The 22,405-nt window shown below is 53.9% G+C and overlaps 1 protein-coding gene across 1 annotated transcript in view; it reads left to right on the forward strand.

Moving 5' to 3' along the window:
* The first annotated feature begins 1,453 nt into the window (after positions 1 to 1,453).
* The window catches only part of LOC146590033 (phosphofurin acidic cluster sorting protein 1-like), a 24,040-nt gene continuing 3,088 nt past the window's right edge, over positions 1,454 to 22,405 (forward strand). The window contains exons 1-18 of the mRNA XM_085315239.1: positions 1,454 to 1,524; positions 1,590 to 1,677; positions 10,845 to 10,934; positions 11,188 to 11,313; positions 11,491 to 11,653; positions 11,796 to 11,887; positions 13,011 to 13,091; positions 14,040 to 14,099; positions 14,760 to 14,911; positions 19,222 to 19,315; positions 19,703 to 19,774; positions 20,043 to 20,164; positions 20,308 to 20,440; positions 20,544 to 20,648; positions 21,421 to 21,527; positions 21,871 to 22,025; positions 22,114 to 22,224; positions 22,320 to 22,404. Coding sequence (XP_085171365.1) covers positions 1,454 to 1,524; positions 1,590 to 1,677; positions 10,845 to 10,934; positions 11,188 to 11,313; positions 11,491 to 11,653; positions 11,796 to 11,887; positions 13,011 to 13,091; positions 14,040 to 14,099; positions 14,760 to 14,911; positions 19,222 to 19,315; positions 19,703 to 19,774; positions 20,043 to 20,164; positions 20,308 to 20,440; positions 20,544 to 20,648; positions 21,421 to 21,527; positions 21,871 to 22,025; positions 22,114 to 22,224; positions 22,320 to 22,404 — 1,907 coding nt within the window. The remainder of the gene's footprint in view (positions 1,525 to 1,589; positions 1,678 to 10,844; positions 10,935 to 11,187; positions 11,314 to 11,490; positions 11,654 to 11,795; positions 11,888 to 13,010; positions 13,092 to 14,039; positions 14,100 to 14,759; positions 14,912 to 19,221; positions 19,316 to 19,702; positions 19,775 to 20,042; positions 20,165 to 20,307; positions 20,441 to 20,543; positions 20,649 to 21,420; positions 21,528 to 21,870; positions 22,026 to 22,113; positions 22,225 to 22,319; position 22,405) is intronic.

Raw genomic sequence — 22,405 nt, forward strand, 5'->3', positions numbered from 1 at the left:
TGTTGTCTCTGGTCTTCCTGGCAGGTGCTCAGCCCTGTCCTCCCTGTCGTAGAGATGGCCTAGTTTTCTTTGGCCAGGCTCCTTGCATCTTGCTCCTAACGGTGCTGAAGTATGCCTGGGGAGCAGGAACCAGCCCTAGATGATGGGGGCTCCTCCCATCCATCAGGCAGGCACCTGGAAGGGAAAGGTGGACAGAGATGGGATCTGTTAGTGCAGTGGTGGGGCACAGGGGGCTAAATCTGGACTCTGTCTTAAGGCGTCCAGCCTATGTGGCAGAGAGATCACAGAATGGTTGAGGTTGGAAGGGACCCCTGGAGATCACTTACTCTAACCCCCCTKCTCAAGTGGGTCACCTAAGCGCGTTGCACAGGATCGTGTCCAGACGGGTTTTGAATATTTCTGGAGAAGGAGACACCACAACCTCTCTGGGCAACCTGTTCCAGTGCTCTGTCACCCTCACAATAAAGCAGTTTTTCCTCATGTTCAACCGCTCCTCCCAGCATGGTATCATCAGCAAACTTGCTGAGGACGCACTCTGTCCCTTCATCCAGGTCACTGATGAATAAGTTGAACAAGACGGGACCCAGAACTGACCCCTGGGGGACACTGCTAGCTACAGGCCTCCAGCTAGACTCTGCAGTATCGATGACAACCCTCTGAGCTCTGCCATTCAACCAGATATGCAGAGTTTGTTTGTGCTCCCAGCTCCCTGGCTCCTGATCCCTGCCCTGCCCTGCCGTCCAAGCACGTACAGAGCTGCAGTTGCAGTCCAGCAGACCTCTGCAAGCCAAAATCGTTCTGGATAGGAGGGCAGGGATGTAGTGGGAGGCAAGTTCTTGTAGAGCCCATGGCATGGCTCGCTGTGAAAGCACATCCCGCCTGTGCTCTAGGATGTGTTGGTCCTCCAAAATAATCTCCGTGGGAATCCTGCTGCAGGCTCCTAGGCAGGAGGTCAGGACAGCTGGCTGTCCCAGTGCTCGTGGGCACCACCTTGCCCTTCAAGCCATAAATGCAGCTCTTCTTGTTACACCYTGGGCCGCTTGGTGGGCTTTTCCTGGCTATGCTGCCCGCTGCAACCAGCCTCCTGGATCTGCGGACCTGCAGTTGCAGGATGCTTCCCATGGGGCTGCCACCTTAGGGCTCCCTCTGCCAGCTCCCTGTGGTGCTGTGCAAGGGACGAGCTGAGTTGCCAGGTCTGCATGGGAACCTTTGCTTTACCTAAGTCACAGGATAAGAGTGGATTTAAGTGCTTTGGTTTATAAATAAACAGCACTTGTGACCAAGGTAGATTTAAGCAGAGCTAGCAACAGCCCTACTTGGGAAGGGATCTGTCCACTACATGGGCTGCTGTTGGACTTCCTGTTGTGTGCTAATCCCTTAAGCCTGCTTTAGCTCTGTTAATTTTCCTTCTTTCCTTTTTTTTTCCCCAATGAGCTGCCTCAGTGGCGCATGAATGCCAGCGTTGCTCGACCGAGCTTGTGCCTGCGGCTGGGCTGAGCAGTCAGGCTGTCTTCCGAGTGCCAGGTACCATGTGGCAGGGCCCCAGGGATGGTGGTGCCTGAATGCGTCCCCTTCTCTCTGTCTTACAGGCTCTGCAGTCTGCGCCTGAAGAAGCTCACAGTGCTAAAAGAGCTGGACAAAGAGCTGAGCTCCGTACTCATCGCTGTGAAGATCCAGGTAGGCTCCTCTCCTTGATGCTGTCCCATGGCAACAAGCCCGTCTTTGTGCCCTCTGCAAGGATGTGCTAGCCTGTGCACACCTAGCTGTGTGCCAGTCGCTGTGTTGGCTGGCACCCTTGGTGGGGGGGGGGGGGCTCCAAGGCAGGTGGGAGTGATGCCCCAGGGCCAGCAGCAGCCACCTGGTGCTGCTGGCAGCAGGAATGTCTGGTTAGGCCTCTGCTATGGGACAGAGTGCTCCCACCTGCACTGGGTGCCTCAGCTAGCTTCTGCCTCTGGAGCTGCTGCTGGGAGATCAGCAGCCCCTACCCATCCTGCTCTCGACCCCTTGGCCAGGCTCAGCACCTGATGGCTTCTGGCAGCGTCCTATGTCTACATGGCCTCCCTGGGGAGCCCACAAGTGAAGGGTGCGAAGCGGGGAGGGTGACAAGGCTGGGCGAGGGAACAAGTGCCTCTGTGGGTGGCTTCTGCTGACATTGGCACCTTGTGTGATCTTACCATTGCCTGCGCTGTCCCCTCCCTTTCTCTGCGTGGCCTGGCCTGGCAAGGCACCTCCACTTTGTCCTGGGCAGAGGAAAGAGCTTTGTCACCGAGGGGAGAGGCTCTTTGACCCCGTCCTGCCCCTTCCTTCCCTGCCTCTGGCAGCAGGGAAGAGATGACCCCGGTGTACAGACACATCCTCTCTGTCTGCCAGAGTACAGCAAGGAAGCGAGCTGCCTCTCGAATGTGGTGTCCCCGCAGTGTCTCCCTTGCCCAGCAGGAACGCCGGTGCCCTTTCTTCGTTCTTGTCAGCTGGCGGAAAAGCTGCTGATCCCATTGAAACACCAGGGGTGGGGGGGAGCTCAGCAGCTTTGTGCGCCCACGGAGCTCTTTGTGCCACACACGTTAGAAGCTAAATCCTGGATTAGCGCTTGAAGCTGCTGTATTAATGGAGCTCTGGGAGCTGGCGTTTGCCTTCGTGGCAGACCTGGTTCACTTGCCTAGGAGAGTCTGGAAGCGAAATGCAAAAAAATGTGGGGCTTGGAGGAAGAGGAGGAGCAGAACCCTGTGGTCCACGTGCTGCTGGTCAGGCCTTTCCATCACTATGTATGGTGTTATTCAGGAGAGCTGGAAGCACTGGGCTGTGCCTCCCAAGACCTCTGCCCCTCTGACACAGGCATTGCCAAGGAAACAGCCCAAGCAGGAGAGGGCTGTTGACCCCTTGAAGCAAGGGAGCAATCGAGGTTGGGCTGACACCTGAGGGTGGAGGCCAGAAAGCAGCTGGGTGCTGGGTGGCTCCCATGCAGCTGGGAGGGCTGGGCTGTGTCACTGTTCCTGTTACCTCCTGCACTAGCTGCCCGGGCTGTCTGTTCTCCTGCTCCTCCTCCTCCTCTGGGGCTTCTCTGCAGACCCCTGTTATACTGGGGCTGGCATATGCTGTGCATGTGTGTCCTCAGCTGCATCCTCCCTCGTACGCTGCAGATGTGAGACTGCGGAAGAGGCTGCTCAGCAGGACCTCAGCTCTTTCAGACAGATCCCCCCACCCCATTCCTGCTGTGGGCCCCACGCTGTATCCTGCAGGCACAGGAGGCTAACAGGCCTCAGCAGGGACTGTTTGAGACCACGTGGGCTCCTCCATATGGGGCTGCTCTCCCTGCCAAGTAACCAAGGTTGCATTTGAACGAGGGCCTCGGCTCGAACGTGCTTACCTCCTCTCTGTGTGGCCACGTGCCTGCGGCCACCTGTAGGCGTAGGCTACCCACAAAGCTGAAGAAAACTGGAGGAGAAGGCTGAAGCCACACCAGCCTGTGGCTCCACACTCATCGCGGGAGCACGGCAGACTTGTGTGCCTCCCTGATCTGCTTCCACCTGCAGAGCTGGGGACTGCTGAGCCCTCCTGGAAGGCAGATGGGAGCTGTAGGCAGCATCAGCACAGGCTGCCTACAGAACGGCCTCAGATGGATCCATGCCTCGTGTGCCTCTCCTAGGTAACGAGTGAGTCATACTAGCAAGAGGCTGTTTGAAGGCTGGTGAGTGTTGCCATCTCCATCTTTTGGATGGAAACAGAAGACGTGTGTAATTTGTGGAGAACCTGCAAGTTCCTAAGGAAACAGCGGGGACCTAGCAAAAAAGGGCAGATAGATTTTCTCTTATTTCAGTAGTGGTTTTGCTGGGTTGAAGTAAGGCCTATTGGGAAATTGCTGCTCTGAAGGGCAGATTGTATGGAAACAGAGCTCTGACCCTGCCTGATGGTGGAGCTTGCTTGAGGATGACAACCCTAGTGAAGGAGACAGTCCACTAGATGAATGTATGGGACCCGAAGGATGGTGTAAACCTGTCTAGAATATCTACTGTCCTTCTTACAGCAATTGTGCCCTTCTGGTCGTAAAGGACAGCTTCCAAATGTTGTATGTGCCATCTGCTCCTTCATCCAAGAAGACCTCTGRCAAAAGGTTAAGGGAAGATTTTTATGTCTACTAAACATAGTTATTCATCAAGGAGGAAATTTCTTATATGCCTTGGTCACATTTCCCAGAGGTGATTTGAATACTTAGAGTCCTAAATCAGTGACTTCTAGTGAGATAAGGTCTAGACTGCTGTGGAAAGAGAACTTACTTTCATATCCCTTGAGTGTTTTTTAAACCTTTACCCCTTGTTATTTGTTTTAACAGCTTGGAGATGTCATAGAACATTTTCTACTGCGTACGGTTCAGCGTGGCATTAAGGCACCCAGATGTGCCTGCTTCAGCTCTGTAAAGGTGCAGAAAACAGTCTTGGCTGCTTAACTGTGTTTACAGTGTGAAGGGAAATGTGGCCCTTGACTTGGCAAAGGGAATTCCTGTGATTCAGAAGCACCTGATCTTGGACCATGAATAGAGGAAACGAAAGAGGTCAGCTTGTCCCAGCGCTCACAGAGCTTGCAGCTCCCGTGATGGTTGCCATGAAAGGGATGTGAGCTCCCTGGCACCTGCTTGCAGGGATGTGGCTGGTGACTCAAGTTCAACCCTTGGCACAGCAGAGGAGGGGTGATGCCACCAGCCCCTGCGTGGTGGACCAAAGCCTGTGCTACAAGATGAGCCAAGGCTTGGCTGCAGGCAGCTGAGAAGCTCTCTTGCCTGTGCCAGGCCTGCCTTCTGCCCAAGCCCTATGCCCTGCAGGGAGGCAGGCTTTTCATTCCTTGCCATACTTGAAAGGTACTCTCAGGGTCTTCTGTCTACACCTCGCTCATGCTTTGTTTCTAATCTTTCTGCAACCACTTGCAGTATTTTTACTCCTATCTGAGCAATCCCAGCTACCCCCTAATTAACTAAATTTGCTGATGATATTTAATGAGCTGTTTTCTCCCAAAATGCTCCTGTAACTGAATTCTGGGCTGTGCTTTGCTGTCTGCCTTGGCCTAGTCTCTGGATGTGGAATTGAGGAGGAGCCTATTCTTCCTTCAGGTCTGCCTGCTGGGTCTGACTTTTCTTACAGTCTCTGAGGAATGCTGCTTGTCTTGATCTAGCTTGGCCAGTGTCCCCCCAGCACCTGTATCAGCCTGTGCCCAGTATCAGTTTGGCAGCAATAGTCCCTTCCATCTCCTTGTCCAGTGCTGTTAGCTGGCCTGCAAGCAGGACTCACTACAGGGACATTTGCAGCAGGACACCCGCTCCGATTCCCTGGGCTCTCCAGCCACCTTGGGCCAGGCTCAGGACTGGCACAGACCCTCCCACTTCAGGGATCTCTCTCTCTCTGCTCTATTTTCTGCTCTGTCCTGCCTTGCTCTTCTGCCTTCAGTGAACAACGGGTAAGGGCAAAGCTCTCCTGGTTCAGTCAACATGCAGGCCCCAGCCTGTGCTCCAGACTGAGGGTAGTCCAGGGCTTGGAGCAGGGCTCCAGGGCTTTGTGAGCTCACCTTGCCTCCAGGTTTGGGGCAGCAGAGCATTTTCCTTGGCTAGAGCCTCCTGCAGCCATACCCTCTCCAGCAAACTGGGGCTTGGGAGTCATGGACCTGAGTATGGTAGTGAAAGCCCATATACATTTTCAGTCTATCAGGTAGTGCAGATCTGTGACCAGAACCTCTCCGTATTGCTTTTCACTTTCTTGACAGTCTTTGTCATCTGTGATCTTCACTGTAACAGTCTGATACTTCAGTTTTCCTGTTGTATTGGTGGTGATATTCAAGTGTGCTGAGCAATCAGTTCTGCCTGACATTACTCAAACTGCGGAAGAGCTGAGCTACATCCCATGTGCAGGGATGCATTGGATTGAGTATCTCTAAGGATGGAGAACCATCAGTCTCTTGGTTCTGCCCCAGAGTTTGGCTGYCCTCATGGGGAAAAAAAATCTAATTGGTATTTCGCATGTTCTAGTTTGTCCCCGTTGCTTCTCATCCTATCCCTATGCACCTCTGAGAGGAGTCAGGTTCTGTCTTCTCTGCATTCTCCTATGAGACAGCTGTGGGCAGCAATAAAACCTCTCTTTACCTTCTTTCTTTCCAGCTAACCAAACCCAGCTCTCCCAGCCTCTGCTTGTACATCCTGTGCTGCAGACTCTGGTGTTTTCTGTTGGACTTGCTCCAGTCTGTCTTTCTTATTACTAGAAAGCCTAAACTAGTCCCAGGATCCAGTTGTGGTGTCATCAGTGCTGAACAGAGGGAAGAAATCCCTTTCCTGTCCTGCTGCCTACACACTTGCTAACACAGCCCAGGGCTGTGGTTGGTGGCATTGGTGCAGCAAGAAGGGCAGGCTGCTGCCATAGGGGCAACTTGTTGTGTCCCCCAGGATCCCCTGGTCACTTTCTACCGAGCTGTCCCTGAGCCTGTGCTGTTGCCTGAAGTTACTCTGTTCTGGGCCAGGGCTTTGCTTTTGTTTTTTGTTGAACTTTTTGAGGTTTGTGTGAGCCCCACTGGAAACCCCATATCTGTTTAATTGTGGCAAAGCTGGTTTCTGCTGAGTGGCTCTTTGAGGTGATCACTGTCCCTACAAGACATGTAAGTGCCATTTGTTTCATGAAATATAGAGTCTCTTGCGGGCTGAGCATGAGTTTTAGGTAGTGGCTCTACCTTGCTGAGCCTCATGCATTTGCAGTGCAATATCTAGCTCCTTTTCTGCCTCATGTGCTCAGCACTATGCTCCAGGGTGCCTAAAGAACTGATCCTCTGACTGGACTTAGATGTTATGATCTCTTTTTCTTTGTGTGACCATGCAGGCCTGGTATCTCACAGGACATAGTCTCAGCCACGTGGCAGCTTGCCAGGTCATTGTACCCATAAAGAACTGGCCCACACCTAAGAAGTGCTGCAGTTTAAGGATCTCGAGGTTCCACTGCTCTTCCCTTCTCCCTCCGCTGTGATAACGAACCAGTCTTCATCCGAGCTCTTGCAATGCTGTGTGGGTGTGCATCGGTGTTTCACTAAGGGCCAAAGCCTGGGGCTGGAGCTGGGGTGTGTTACTCCCGTAACGGTGAATGATAATCACATGTAGGGTTGCAGCATTCATGAAACCTTCATGAACTGGACGCACAACACAGACTGTTGTCAGCCTTCGCTTGCTGTACTCTGTCCCCATCTTTGGGAAAAACAAATATACCAGTATGTGTGATTTGAAGAAAGACTGAATCTTTGGAGGCAAGTCTCTCTGGAACAAACAGCAAGTATTAAATATGCCAAAGTAAATAGTTAGTGTAGTAATGACCACCTCTTATTGAAGAAGGGCTCAGGAATGAAGAGCCAGTGTGTTCTTGGCTTGGAGAGCTCACAGATAGTGATGGGGATCAGATCCTCTTCTTCAGGTTTAGGAAGCCCTTGCACGTGGAAAGCCTCACTCCTGGGACAGTTGCTGAGGATGGTGTTGCAGATGGCTCAGGCTGGGCCCCTGGGGAAGCAAGGAGAGTTTCTTTAGAGCCTGTCTTTGCTACAGCATCGATGAGAACTGTAATGCTGCATCACTGCAGGATGGGTAGGCCTTTTTTGGCTCCCCTCTATAGGTTTTTTTCCTTGCTAACCTGAATAACACCAGCAATGGAGGTGCAAGAAAGGCCTTCAACATGAGCCACCTGGGCTTGCTGATCCTTACTAAAGTCCCCATCAGCAGAGCTTCCTGGGTGCTTGCTGGATGGGTGAAAAATGACTTTGCCCATTTCACAGAATCACAGAATTGGTAAGGTTGGAAGGACCTCTGGAGATCCCATCTCCCTGCTCAGGCAGGGTCACCTAGAGCGTGGTAGACAGGGTTGCATCCAGGCGGGCCTTGAAGATCTCCACAGAAGAAGACTCCACAACTGCTCTGGGCAACCTCTTCCAGTGCTCCGTCACTCACACAGGGAAGAAATTCCCCCTCACGTTCAGGCGGAACTTCCTGTGGTTCAACTTCTGCCCATTGCCTCTTGTCCTGTCACATGGGAGAACTGAAAAGAGTTTGTCCTCGTCCCCTTGACACCCTCCCTTCAGGTACTTGTACACGCTGATAAGATTCCCCCCTCAGTCTTCTCTTCCCCAGGCCAAACAGGCCCAGCTCTCGCAGCCGTTCCTCAGAGGGCAGGTGCTCCAGCCCTCTGATCATCTTTGTAGCCCTACGCTGGACTCTCTGCAGTAGCTCCATGTCTCTCTTGTCCTGGGGAGCCCAGAACTGGACGAAGGACTTGAGATGAGGCCTCCTCAGGGCTGAGTAGAGGGGCAGGATCACCTCCCTGCAYCTGCTGGCAACAGTCTTCCCAGTGCAGCCCAGGAGACCATTGGCCTTCCTGGCCACAAGGGCACATTGCTGGCTCATGGTCAACTTGTCATCCACCAGCACTCCCAGGTCCTGCTCTGCAGAGCTGCTTTGCACAAGGTCAGCCCCCAGCTTGTACTGATGCGTGGGGTTATTTCTGCTGAGGTGCAGGACCCGGCACTTGTCCTTGTTGGAGCTCAGGAGGTTCCTCTCCACCCAACTCTGCGGCCTGTCCAGGTCTCTCTGAATGGCAGCACACCCCTCAGGTGTGTCAGCCACTCCTCCCAGCTTGGTAGCATTAGCAAACTTGCTGAGGAGGCACTCTGTTCTTTCATCCAGGTCATTGATGAGTAAGTTGAACAAAAACAGTTCAACATTTCTTTCCTCCTTGCTTACTGCAGGGATATAACTGTGGTCTCTGTTCCTCTGCCACTTCCTTGCCCATGGCACAGCTTCTCATGCCACTCACAGAGAAGGCAAGAGGAGCTTGGGGCTCTTACTTTGCATTTATCTAGGAATCAGCTAAGCTATTGGAGAGTCTCTGGTCACAGATGACTTGGGATCCTGCTGGCCATGGCATCTGTTAGGATCAGACTGGGAAGTGTGTGGGGATGCAGCGGGATCCTGAGAGACAGTCAGATATATGGAGAGAGATCCTGTTCCTTTGGATACTTGCATCTATTTGCTTAGCTTGACGCATCTACTCACTTACCCACAACTTAAATTAAGAAGTGCTCAGAAAGACAGTGATAACTGATTTGCAAGAACTGATGTGCTAGACTACCCCATGGCCTACCCAGCCCAGTGTGTTGGCTTCCTGGCCCAGGCCTGGGGATGCAGGAGAGAGCTCCTTGTACTTGGAGCTGTTCCCACAGACCTCCAGGGACACAGCTGGTGGGCCTGGGCCTACTGATGAGTCCCTGAGTTGTGCTGTCCTGTAACCAAGAGGGTCTGGTGCACACAGACAGCATTCTTCATCCCCCAAATTGTTGAGTTTCTCTGAGTCAACAGCAAAGCCCTAGAGAGAGAGATAATAAAGATGGGACAGAAGAAAAGGGGAAAGCATAGGACAAGCTATATTGATGGAGTGCCTCGCTTCTTGCCCTCCCAAGGCAGAGAAACTTTTCTGTGTGTGGACAGCTAAGAACTCTTGCCTGAGGAAGAATAAACCTCATGAAGTTCAATAAAGGGAAGTGCAATAAATCCATGCACCGGTACGGGCTGGAGACTGACCTGCTGGAAAGCAGCTCTGTGGAGAAGGCCTTGGAGATCCTGGTGGACAACAGGTTGACCATGAGCCAGCAATGTGCGCTTGTGGCAAGGAGGCCAATGATATGTTGGACTGCATTAGGCAGAGCATTGCCAACAGGTGGAGGGAGGTGATCCTGCCCCTCTCCTCAGCCCTGGGGAAGCCACATCTTGAGTACTGTGTCCACTTCTGGGCTCCCCAGTATGAGAGAGTCATGGAGCTACTGGAGAGGGTCAGAGTAGGGCTACTAAGATGATTGATGAAAGGCATGGAGCATGGAGGAAGGGCTGTGAAAGCTGAGACTGTTCAGRCTGGAGAAGGGAAGGCTCCAGGGGGGACCTTACCAATGTTTATAAATATCTGAAGGGAGAGTGTAAAGAGGATGGGGCCAGATGGTTCTCACTGGTGCGCAGAGACAGGACAAGAGGCAATGGACACAAACTGAATCACAGGAAATTCCATCTGAACATGTGGAAAAACTTCTTTATTGTGAGGGTGACAGATCACTGGAACAGGCTTCCCAGAAAGGCTGTGGAGTCTCCATCCCTGGAGATACTGAAAAGCCATCTGAACATGGTCCTAGACAATGTGCTCTAGGTGACCCTGCTTGAGCAGAGGGGTTGGACTAAATAATCTCTAGAGGTCTCTTCCAACCTCAACCATTCTGTGACTCTATGAAAGTAGGAACAGTTTTCTGTGAGACCAGCTGGGCAAGCAGGGGGAACCCAGTTACCTTTGGGCATCACACCCTGGGCCCACAGTGCCATCCTACCAGCTGCACTTGGACTGGGGCCTGCAGAGGGCCCATTTGCTGTAGGATGGGGAAAAAATGCTGCAGGATCGATGCCTTTCCCAGCTGGACTGTGTGTTAGCGCCCTCTCCCTCCTGCGCTGGCACTGTCTGTTTGGCTCCCTCGACACATTCTGGCCCCAATGGTGTCCCTCTCAACTGTGTCTGTGTGTCCTGGGTACGAGGACTCAGATGAAGCAGAGCAAACTTCAGACTAGCAAGTTTTCCCTTGCAGATGGGCTGAGAGAAGAGGTCTTCAGCAGCTCAGTAGAAACTGCAAGCTTTCGTGGAGCTGACTGGTGTGTGTAAGGTGGCTCTGGGAGATGAAACAGGGCTGAACCAAGGCATCAGCTCTTTCCTGTGGACTGTGGACACCATTTGCTTTGTGTGTGCTGTGCAGCCAAGTCTGTGGCCGAGATGCTCTGGCTTAGCTGTGTGCATCTCCCAATCTTGTTGCAGGGTTCAAAGCGAGTTCTGAGATCCAATGAATATGTCCTCCCACCAGGCGGCCTGATGGAGACAGAGCTGGAGCTGACGTTCTCCCTGCAGGTATCTTGCAATGCCCCTTTTCCCTGGCTTTTTGGCATTGCTGAGATCATAGTAGCAAAGAGACTTGCTGCTGGCCAGCTGCTGCAGGTGCTTTAGGGGGTTGATTTGCTGGGCAACTTGGACTCAGAGAAGGATGTGGAATGCAGGTGCCCTTTGAGGGGCGCTTCAAAGGTCAGTAGGTCAGACCGTACTGTCCATCAGTCTTGAGGAAGGCTCCCATGTGATTCCATATCCCTGTGCTTTCCTTCCCCAGTACCCACACTTCCTCAAGAGAGATGGCAATAAACTGCAGATTATGCTGCAGCGGAGGAAGAGGTACAAGAACCGCACAATTCTGGGCTACAAGACCCTTGCAGTAGGCATCATTAACATGGCTGAGGTAAGGGGCTCATTGTGGCCTCCCCATGCCAGTGCTGGGAAGGGAGCTGGGCTGGCCAGGGGCTGCTGGACTGATTGGCTGTGAGTCCTCTGGCTTGTCAGCCAGCCATGAGGCTGATGGGATGGGCTGCTGGCCACCACCGTGTCACCCTGGCAGAAGGCTTGTCTCTCTGCCCAGGTGATGCAGCACCCAACAGATGGAGGGCAGCTGCTGGGCCTCCACAGCAACATGAAAGACGTGAACATCCGAGTGGCTGAAATCAGCATCTACTCTTTGTCTAGCCAACCCATTGACCATGAGGACGGGAGCGTCCCCTCAGGTCCTAAAATCAAAGCTTCAGGTACGTTGATGTTCATCACAGAACAGATGTTTGCAGCAGGACATGGGTGATGGAGCATGCCTCCAAGCACCTGCCAGCAATGCTAAGCATTTCTCTGGAGCCAGATATCAGTCCAGGGAAATGCTGTGCTCTCTGTTTTCAGATCGCTCCCCAGACATCGATAACTACTCTGAAGAAGAGGATGACAGCTTCTCCTCAGAGCAGGAGGCCAGTGATGATGCCGTCCAGGGCCAGGTAAGGGGGTCTGGCAGTGTGGCTCATGCCTTGGCCCCATCTCTGGAACAAGGAGTAGGGATTGAGGGTCTCCATCACCCTGAGCCCTCTCATCTCTCATGCAAATGTTTGTCACGGTTTCAGGAAACAGAAAACCACACTAACAGTGGGAATGACTGAGCTGTTGTCAGACTCATAGTGGGGCAGGGGGCTCTGGAGGGCAGTAGTGGACCTGGAAGACCTTTAGGTCTCTCCCATGTGTCCTTGGAGAGGTCTTGTTTGCAGCATAAAACTGCTGCTGCGCCCCCTCCACCTTGCACCACTGATGGTCTCTCCTGTCTTCCTGTGAGCAGGACCAGAGGTTGTCTTGAGCTGCCCTCTCTTGGAGAAAAAGAGAGCAGAGCTTTTAGGAAGAGGTACAGGCTGGGTCTGAAAATGGTCAGAGGTGGCAAACCCACCTCAGCCCTGTGATGAGTTGTGCCTGTGCCGTCTGCTGTCCTTTTGTGATGCCTACAAGTAACGCCAAAAGAGCCTTGTGATAGCATGTTAATCAGGCACAGAGGCAAAACCTGGTTGGTTCAGGGTCCTCTGTGTTACCTGCCCCGTCAGACTGGGCTAACACGTCAGGGCCCCACGTCCCTGGGAGCTATGTGTGTCAGTCAGGCTGATCCCTGGAGGGACACTCTTGTGTGGCCTGGGTTTCTTGTTTGGCTTGAGCTGAGTCCTTGGCTTCCCTTCCGGCCCCAAAGGCTTGTCTTTGCTGTTGCTGTGTGCAATGGAGAGTGCTGCACTCTCTGAAGTAGCCCTAGAAAGGGGAGGCCAGGAGAGCAATGCAATGGCTGTGGGCAGGCGGGCAAGCGGGGAGTTTTTGGTTACGGTAAGAACTGCATGTGGAAGGTTGCTGCCTCTCCTATGAACCTTGGTGACACACGTCTGCCTGGAGGGATCTGGGGACAAGAGTGCTAGAGAAAAAGACTTTTGGTGGGAGGATGCTAAGGAGGGGGAAGTGAGCAGCAAGACTCTGGCAGCAGAGTGGGCCCCCAACCTTTTCAAAATGGTGGCAAACATGGAGTGAGGGACTCCCAGGAGTTGCTGCCCCCTGAACTCTGAGTGGCTCTGATGTGCTGTGCTCTCTCACCTGCAGGATCTGTTTGATGAAGAGGATGACTTGAGAAAAACAAAGAAGGCTAGGAGGAAAATGATCCGAACCACGTCAATGACCAGAGTAACATCAGCGTTTCCAACATGATTAAAGAGATGGAAGGGACTGACTTCCTCCCCCTCTTGCAGGGAGTGTAGGGTGGAGTGGACTTGGGGGGTGCAGACTGCCAGCCCGTTCCTACTCGGGAGGGGAGCTCCCAAGGGTCTGAGCCCTCGCTTGTCCCACCAGGCACTAGAGGAGACTGAGGGACAGAGCCCTTGGCCCTCAGAAAAAGGGACAAGCCTCTTGCCATTACTAAGTTAGCTGGTAGCTCACAGTCCTGCACGCGCTTCAAGCCATGCCCCAGCTCGTGGCCCATACCATGTTTAGTTCAACTTTGTGTAGGTGATGTTCTGTGTGCAACACAGTTTTGACTCGCTGCTGTGACATGATCTCTCCTCTTTCCCTCCCTGAGGAAGCAGAAGACAGGCGTGAGGAAGCCTGAACCATAAGCAGCTCTTTTGCCTGCCGGCAGGAGTGAGCTGTTCGACCACCCCCCCTCCACACACACACGCACACACACACACACACACACACCCCAGTCTCTAAATACCTCCTTGTCCTCACCCCCCTCAGCCTAATATGTCCTTGGGCAGATCCTTTCTGAGTTCATTCCCAGACTTTTCTTGCCTATAGACAGCCTTCCTCAACCAGATGGTCTGGGGAGAAAGGGGATTTAAATGGAGGGAAAGTGCTATTCTAGGCTGAGGCAGAGAGTGTGAGTCCCTGTACCCGTCCTCATGCCCAGATACAGTGGGTTCCAGCAGAGCCTGGATTTAATCCAACTCCTACAGCAAATTTATGGAGCTATGGAGATCATAGCTATGATCACATTATAGGCTGTGGACTCAGAAGGGAGCCAGCAGACTGTTAAAGAGGGCAGCTGTGGTAGCACATCAGTCATCTTGTAGCTAGATTTGATAGTTTTGTTAATCTTATTCCTCTCCTTTTTTTTTTGTTTGTTTGTTTCAGCAACCAAACTTCAAGCAAAAATTTGTGGCTCTGCTTAAGAGGTTTAAAGTGACGGAGGAGGTAAGAAGCAGGACTCCTGCTCCACCTGCCAGTATCACCTGCAGATGTCAGATGCTGGTTTCAGCTCACTGAGAGTGCAGGGCTGGTGCTGCAGGTGCTCAGGGATACTTGGAAAAGGAGATGTGATGGTGACAGCCTGTCACCAAAGGTGATGTGAGACATGGCACAGATTTGGCCTTTTCCAAAAGCCTTGAGAGGGCAGCTCTGAGCCTAACTTTCAAACCAAAAACACCTTCCAAGAAAGCCTGCCTGGGGAGAGGGGCCAGGTTTGAAGGGATACTGGCTCTGCACTAGGGAGCTGGCATTGCAAGGGCCACACTTGTCCTGTTCACCACTGAAGACAGGCATTAACGCAGGTGCAGGGGTGACTGACTTTGCCTGGGAGCCTGCACTGAATGGTAGCACAGCCAGCAGAGGTTCTCTCAGATGTCCTAACTGCAGTGAGTGTGGATGCCTGATGTATTGTGCTCATGGCATCCACCTTTGGCATAATGACAATGTCATCTGCTCCTTCCACAGGTTGGATTTGGCTTTCTGTACATTGGCAGGGGAAGCTGAGGTGTGAGCAGTGCCATGGTGTGCCTCGAGGCTGGGAGGGAGTCTATACCTGCCTGGCCCGAGTTGCAGGGTGACTCCTTTTTCTCCGGGTTGGTACAACAGGTCCTGGATTCTGACCCTGTGGACCAGACCCAAGAGGTAGAGGAAGACCTGGGCTTGCTCTATGACAGCCTGGAAGAATGCAACAACAGTGACAGCGGCCCGGAGATTGAGGACAACGAGAGCGTCCACAGCACCCCCAAGCCCACCCTGAGGTAAGTGTTGCAGGGAGCCATAGGCCAATCACACAGTCTGGAGAACCTGGAGAAATGTCCTCCAACACTTGTCTTTTGCTTGAGCTGATGCAGGCGCTATCCCATCTCCACTTCCATCCCCATCAGCAACTTCATCCTCTGTTGACACCACTGAGCTCTTCACCTCAAGGCCATAGATCACTTGCATGTTCTGTTTAAAGAAATCAGGATTCCCCGCTAAAATTGGGTTTCCTCATATTTAGTCTCATTTTATTTCCTCACAGTCCACCATCTAACACTCTTCCTAGTCTGCTGGAAGAGTATCTACTTGATCTAAGCGTGCTGATGTTCCAAGCTCTCACATCTCCTCTCTGCTAACAGTCCTGGCCTTCTCAGGCTCTCCACAGTGAAGCATCTCCATCTTCTGAGCACCTTGTCCCCTGACTATAAATAGGGCTTGTCCCTGAGTCCCTGCAGGATCTGCAAGCTGTGTTCTCATCCTGTGAGGAGACATGCAACTATCTACAGTCAGTGTTGTCCCTCATGCCATTCCCAAGGTGCCTAGTGGCTTGACTTGTACTGCCAAGCAGTGCTGCCTTGGCACAGAGGTCTCCAGTGGATACTGCAGTGAAACCAGGCTTTTCTCCCACACGACCTGAGTTTGCCTGGCCTCTCTGCTCATGGCTGTTGTGTTTCCATGCTGTCCTTTTGTGAGAAACTCACTAAAACTTTTTTTGAGAAGTCGAATGCATATCCCTTTATTTTCTCCTACTTGGCTGCCTCACAGTGCCCTGAGTCTCTTCTAGCCAAGCCAAACTTCTTTGTCATTCTTTTCTCTGGCTCAGTATTTAAGTACAATTTGGATCAATCTGAATTCCTGCTGAAGGTACTGAGCAGGGATAGCAGACTTGACCTGCCCCAGGCAAACTATTTGAAATGAAATCTGCTGGATTCATGGACCCGCAGGGCACTGGGAAGGAAACAGGAACCTAGAGAGAAGTTGTGTCTTCCAGAAACCCACAAATGGTTGTGAAGGAGATAACAGGTGTGTGAGCAAGGGAGAGCTACTTAAGTGATCTGCTTGGATCTCCAAAAGGAGATTCACGTGCTCTTGTCATGGGCGGCTTTAAGGAAGCTAAAATGCTGTGGAAGAAAGAGGAAGGTCTTTGTGTGGACAGATAATGGTTTAAAGCCCAGGATGCAAAGGTTAGAAGTGAGCTGTCATTCCTAGTAGAGGAGAGAGGACAGCAGAGGAGCCTGAACGGTTGTGTGTGAGGCCTTTCCTGTTCAGCACGATTGTGTGGGAGCCAGGAGAGTGAGGGAGCAGGGAGGTGGCTGAGGTCACCAGTAGTGCTTGGAGCAGGAAGCCACTATGCTGAAGCACTGCAGATGACATTCAATTTAGAAAAATATGACACAAATGTAGAGGAGGAAAACCAGTCCTAGTTTTGCATATATAAACAGTATAAAACAATGTAAACTATAAGAAAGATCTATTGAGAGTGGTTAAATATAAAACTGCTCCCTCTGTTTCTGCAATCCCTACCCGCAAATGTCTAGTCAGTGGGAGAACCTTCTAGAGAAGTGCTGATATGTGCTTGCCCTGTCCCTAGACCCTGGGCTGCTTTTCAGCCTGTTTGCAAAGTGTCCCTAGCCTGGCTTGTTCTCTGTTGTCTCAGTTTCTGGCAGCATTGCCTGTGGATATCCCCTTGAATTCTCATTCACTGAGTTTGTACTTCAAGGTAGACATGGGAGCCAAGTTCCTTGGCRTAGACTACACAGTCCTGATATCCTGCGTAGCCTTTGCACTCTGATTGCCTAAGGAAGCTGGTGTTGACTTTCCAGCCTAGCCTGTAAATTCAAGATGTGCTCCTCGCTTTGATTTTTTTTATTGAGGTGGTTGGCCTTACTAGACACCGTGGAGCTCTCGGTGGGGGAAGGACATTCAGGTAGTCCTTGAGGGTGAGCAGTGGACAGTGCCTTGGGCTGGGCCAGCAGCCTTCAGAGCAGAGAGCCATCCCTTCAAAAGTGGCCAGGGAGACTGTGCAGCAGTAGGCTGCTCCTGCACAGGGGCAAAGCTGGAGCTAGCACTGAAGCTCTTAGGTAACATCTCAAAGATCAGGGCTTTTGATCAAAGGCCAGAGATGAGGGAACAAATGTCTCCATTGACAGCTGGGAAAATGGGATAGGGGAGAGGGGGTTAATTCACTGAGAACAAGGGAAGCATTTAGAATTGAAGGAGGCTGGGATTAACCTAAACCTCAGCCTACTGAGCCTCAGACTCAAATGCAGCTATAGGAGAGCCTAAACTGCAGAACAGAGGGAGCTGAGAATTGTGGAAGAGCTCCGGGCACAGTATGACATGTGAAACACTCCAAATGACAAGTGAGAGAAGGCAGAGATGGAAACAGCTTCAGTGGGGCAAGGGGTAGACAGCTCCATATAAATGGGGTGTTGGAAGCCAGACTGAATGTACACATTTTTCTAGACACATCCAATGTCTAAGAAAAAAGAGAAGATCAAGACACTGCTTTTCGAGGTGCTGTTGGCACCAGGAGTATGTCATGTTCTAGTGCAGCTAGTGAGACATGGGTGGAGGGGACTATGTATTATGGAAAAGTTAATGTATTTCTCTAGTTTGACTCTTTAAGTTTTTAACCTAGCCGGTATGGATTGAAATTGCTGGCTGGGCAAGGACAAGTGTAGAATAATGACTGTACAAGATGGTGACAGTCCTGAGATGCTCTAAAGAAGATGGGAGAGGCAGAGAAAGCAGAAATACAGAAAGAACAGAAAAGCTCAGTTATCCCTGTGCGACCTAGGGAAAACGTCCCATCAGGGTGCAATGCTCAGTCTAAATCTATAGCTTCTGTAAATAAATATATCATGAAGTAGTTGGTTATGGAGCCAGCAAGGGAAAAATCTTGCTCCCAGCCAGCACATAAATGCTGCTGCTAAAGAGCCGCTCTGCAGGGGGGACCATCATTTACTGAGATGAAATGTCCTTGCAGGAGCAGTAAAAGCAAAGAGTCCAACAAGCACTGTTGTGAGTGGCAGCACAGCATGCTATACAAATGAGGAAATGTGTTAAAAAGAAACTAAGAGGGATGGCTAAGAGCTTCAGCAGTCTGTAGGCATCCTGCAGAACGCTGAAAAATAGGTCCACTGAAGAAAATAGAAAAGAATGGAAACTGTGGCAGAGTCCTAGCAGAACTGCTCCRTTCCCCATATTTGTGGCTGTCCTGGGAAAGCTACAACCCAGTAACCCCATCTGGCAAATCAGGAGAAAATTTTCCTGAGTTAGTGCGTAAATGTGTAAGTAGAGCTCAAAGGGGAAGAGAGTTCAGCTCTGCCACGGGGAGTCACATGTTGCAGACCTGCTGCAATCACTGCAAAGGGGCCTGGGGGAGCTGAAAGAGCCTGCTTGGTTTCCCAGAGACTGGTCTTTGAGCCACGCGTCGGGTGTGGGAGGAGTCCTCGAGGAACAAATGATGGATGGAAAGCAGAAGCAAAGGTGGAAGCAGTCAGTTCTCACTGTAGTGGCAGGACAGTCTTGCTGCCCCGAGGGTTCCTGTGTTGCCTGTTGCGACTCAGGACTTTGGGGTCGGTCTGTGCAGCTCTACTGAAACATCGGCTCAGAGAGCACTGAAAAACAAAAAGGCAAGTGCGAATGTTTGGGAGCAGAACAGTACATTTCTGTGCTGCTGTGTTGCCCAAGGTGCAGCTCTGTCTGCAGTAATGTGTGGCCCTCAGAGCTGTGGGAAAGGAGAAAGCAAAAAGAAGGTGGTGCTGCTGCTAGAAGTGAGCAGCGGCAGCCTTTGGAGCAAGGAGCCTGCCCGGAAAAAAGGGGAGGAGAGAGGAAGGCAGCAGAGGTCTGCAGGCCATGGCAGCATGGAGGGAGCAGAGAGGCTCAGCAGCATGTTCAAACTGTGGTTTGAGAGACACCAGTGAGATGGGCAGCTACCTGGCTGGGACAGTGGTTCCTTGCCCTGTTTTGCAGTGGGTCACCGTATTAGCTGTATTTGGCTGGTGTGACCCTATCCTGCCCCTGCAGCCAGTACTGCTGTGGTGGGCTGTGGCGTGTGGGGCCAGCAGCCTGGCAGGAGGTCTCCTGCTGGGCTGTGGGTCACTCTGGCACTTGGGTGTCCATGCCTGTGTCCCTGTGGGGGCTGCGGTGGAGGGCCTCTCTGTGGGGCTCTTTGCTTGGGCCAGGCCAGCAAGGGACCTGCTGGGATCCCGATGACTTCATTCCTCTCTTATTCCTGCCTTTTTCTCTCCCATCTGTCTGTCCATCCGTCCGTCCGTCCGTCCGTCTGTCTGTTTCTCTGCAGGCGTTTCTTTGAGGGAGTCTCTCATTCTGGTTCCCAGACTGAGATCGGCAGTCTGCACAGCCAGAAAGGGCAGGAGCGAGAGTCGGGCAGCCCTGTGAGTTACACCACCACCACCACCACCACCACTGCCGCTGCCACCACCGCCGCCGCTGCCCCTCGACCCCTTCCCTCCCCGTCCAGCCCAGCATCCCCTAAGTGCCTGCGGCTCCCTCTGAGACCAGACCTCTTGGCAGTGCCAGCCTGGGGCTGCTCCTTCCACTCTTTCCTCTTCTTTTCCCCAGCGCAGACAGGCAGGGAGCGATGGCCTTCTTGACAAGGCAGGGGGCGTCCGCCAGGGCCAGCCTCGGGGGGCCGCCGGGCTCTCCTATGGGAGCATGCGTGCCGCGAGGCTGCGCCGGGTTCCTTGGGGGGGCGCGGGTCCCCGGCAGCCACCCCGCTTGGGGCGCCCTGTCCTGCTCTGACTCTGCTCCTCGTCTCCCAGGGCGAGGCAGACAAGTGGAAGCCAGGAGCACTGCAAGTGCAGGAGGAGCCGGGAACAGATGTCCCTGCAGTGGTGAGTCCTGACCATAGGGTGCAGAGCATGGTTGGGACTTGTCCGGTCCCACCTTGGCTTCTTGGGCACCAGGGGAGAGCTGGACAAGCGAACAGGGCAGAAGCACTGCAGGGGTGGGAGAAGGTGCAGTAGGTGCCTGCGGGAGATGTGGCCAAGCCTGCTCGAGGCCCTGCGACCTCAACTGCTGGCAAGGCCACTGGACTTGTCTTGGGTGGGGGGCACCCACGAGTGCGGGTGCGTGACGTGACTCTGTGTGGATGGTCCTCAGGAGCTGGCCACAGAGGAGCCGTGTCCCCGGCTGGCCCCCACGGAGGCTGCCGCGTGGGAGGGCAGCGTGGACAGACTCGGCCCCGGAGCCAAAGCTGAGCTGCCCGGTGCCGTGTCACCCAGGTAAGGGGGCTCTGCAGTGCGGGCTGCGGGGCGTGGAGCGGCTTTCGCCAGAGCTTCCCGGGGCAGGCGGGGGCTGGCGGGGATGGTTTGCCACCCAYCCCCGCCCCCGGCCCAATGTCACCTCTCCCGCTTCCCGCTCGCAGCAAGGCGGACGGCAAGCAGCTGTGGCGGCCCCGCAGCACCTCGGTGAAAGATCGGCAGAGTTCGAAGGGGCAGGGCGGCCGCACCAGCAGCCTGGACAGCGAGAGCTCTCCTGACTCGTGGCACAGTGCCCAGGTCAGGCCCCGGCAGCTGCGCTGCCCAGAGGTGCTTCCCTTGCGACTGGCCCGGGCCTTGTGGCAGCCTGGCAGGGCTAACCTTGGTGGCTGTGATGTCTTAGGTGCCCCGCAAGTCTGTTTATGATCAGCTGAACCAGATCCTGGTCTCGGATGAGCAGCTCCCAGAGAGCATCGTGCTGGTGAACATCTCCGAATGGCAAGGGCAGGTGAGCAGGCACAGAGGGGGCTGGGGGTGACCTGTCMGCGGTGCCACAGGAGGGAACAAGTTGCAGCAGGGTGTCTAGGGGATGGACCAGACCAGGTGGTGCCCTCCTCTCACCACATGTGGCCCTTCCTTGTGGGAGACAGTGGCTTTGCACAGCGCTGAGCTGCGTGCACGAGAGTTCAGCTGGCACGTCTTCTCCATTGGCAAGACGTCTGCAACGCTGACAGCAAGGGTTCCCCATCTGCAAGGACATGTGAGGAGAGGAACGGGCTGCCACGCACCACCAGTGGTGGAGCCTCTGAAGCACACTGCTGCCAGCAGCCCCAGGAGAGCCAACTGACAAACTGCGTCTTGCACCCCCACTGCTTGGTCCTGGATCCCAGTGACCACGCTGGTCAGAGCTACGTCAGGCGCACTGGCAGAGGCTTGAGACGCCCTCTGCTTGCATCAGGCTTCAGAAAACGGAAGAGGTGCCACTTTGGGAGTGCACAACCTGCTTCTCCCACTGAACACTAGCTGTGTTGTCAGAGCAGGGGCCTCTGGGCCCCTTGCTCATGCTGAGCACCATCATGGTCACTTGAGGATGGCCAAAACCCCCAGCAAGCACCTGCCTCCCCCTTGCATGGAAGAGCTGACTGCAGAAAGTGAGCAGGACCGTGTGTGTGTGTGTGTGTGTGTGTGTGTGTGTGTGTGCGCGCGCGCGCACACGCACACGCACAAGTGTGCAGATGGCAGTTTTATAACGCACTGGTGAATACCCTCCGTGTTGGCAGTACGTGAGTGAGCAGCTCCAGGCCCACAAGCAGCTGGTCATCTCCACCTGCTCCGTGGCAGACATCCAGGCAGCCTTCAACACCACCGTTGCCCGCATCCAGCGATAGTGAGTACAGAGTGGGCCCAGCCTGGCAGCCTCTTGCACGTGCGGGGAAGGGCTGCGAACGGGGTTGCTCCTGCCTGGGACCCTGGGGCCTGTGGGCACAGCACTGAGAGGAGGGGAAGGCAGGAAACCCCTGGAGTGGTTGTGGCCGCTGTGGTGCTYGGCGAGCTGGAGATTGGCAGCAAGGATGCTGCTGGGGTTTATGGGGCGCTCTCCCTGCCCGCCTGCTGCTGCGTGCCACGCTAGGGCTCCCACTGGGCCACGGCGAGGCCCTCGGGGGTCTCTCTTTCTCTCTCCCCCCACCCATCTCCTTCTTTTTCTGCCTCTCTCTCTCTCCCTTTTGCAGCTGTAACTGTAACTCCCACATGCCTCCCCCAGTGAAGGTAGTCGTGGCAGGGGACCAGAGCTACCTGAGCGTTGTCCTCCGCTTCTTCGTGGAGCAGCTGGCCAGCAAGACGCCTGACTGGCTCAACTACCTCCGCTTCCTCCTTGTGCCGCTGGGTGAGCGCCGCTGCCAGCCTGGCCCTCTGCCAGGGCTGTCCTCGCCTCCCGGCAGGAGCTAACGTGCCGTGCCCCGTCTCACCCGCAGGCTCGCACCCTCTTGCCAAGTACCTGGCCTCGGTGGACAACAAATACAGCACCCTCTTCCTGGACACAGCCTGGCGGGAGCTGTTCAGCCGGGCAGAGCCCCCCACCACAGGTGAGGAGCTGGGGTGGGGGGGCAGGTGGCAGCCCGCGGGGCCCTCGGGGACGGCTGGCTGCCAGCAGGCTCCTCGCTGCGCCCTGTGCCCGCAGACACGGTGGACATCGCGGGCCGCGTCACCCAGTTCATCGCTGGAGCCAGCTTCTCGCACCAGCTCCCCATCTCTGAGGCCATGCTG

The sequence above is a fragment of the Rhea americana genome, unplaced genomic scaffold (assembly GCF_003343005.1).
Source record: "Rhea americana isolate MKP2758 unplaced genomic scaffold, rheAme1 scaffold_424, whole genome shotgun sequence".
NCBI classification, from domain to species: domain Eukaryota; kingdom Metazoa; phylum Chordata; class Aves; order Rheiformes; family Rheidae; genus Rhea; species Rhea americana.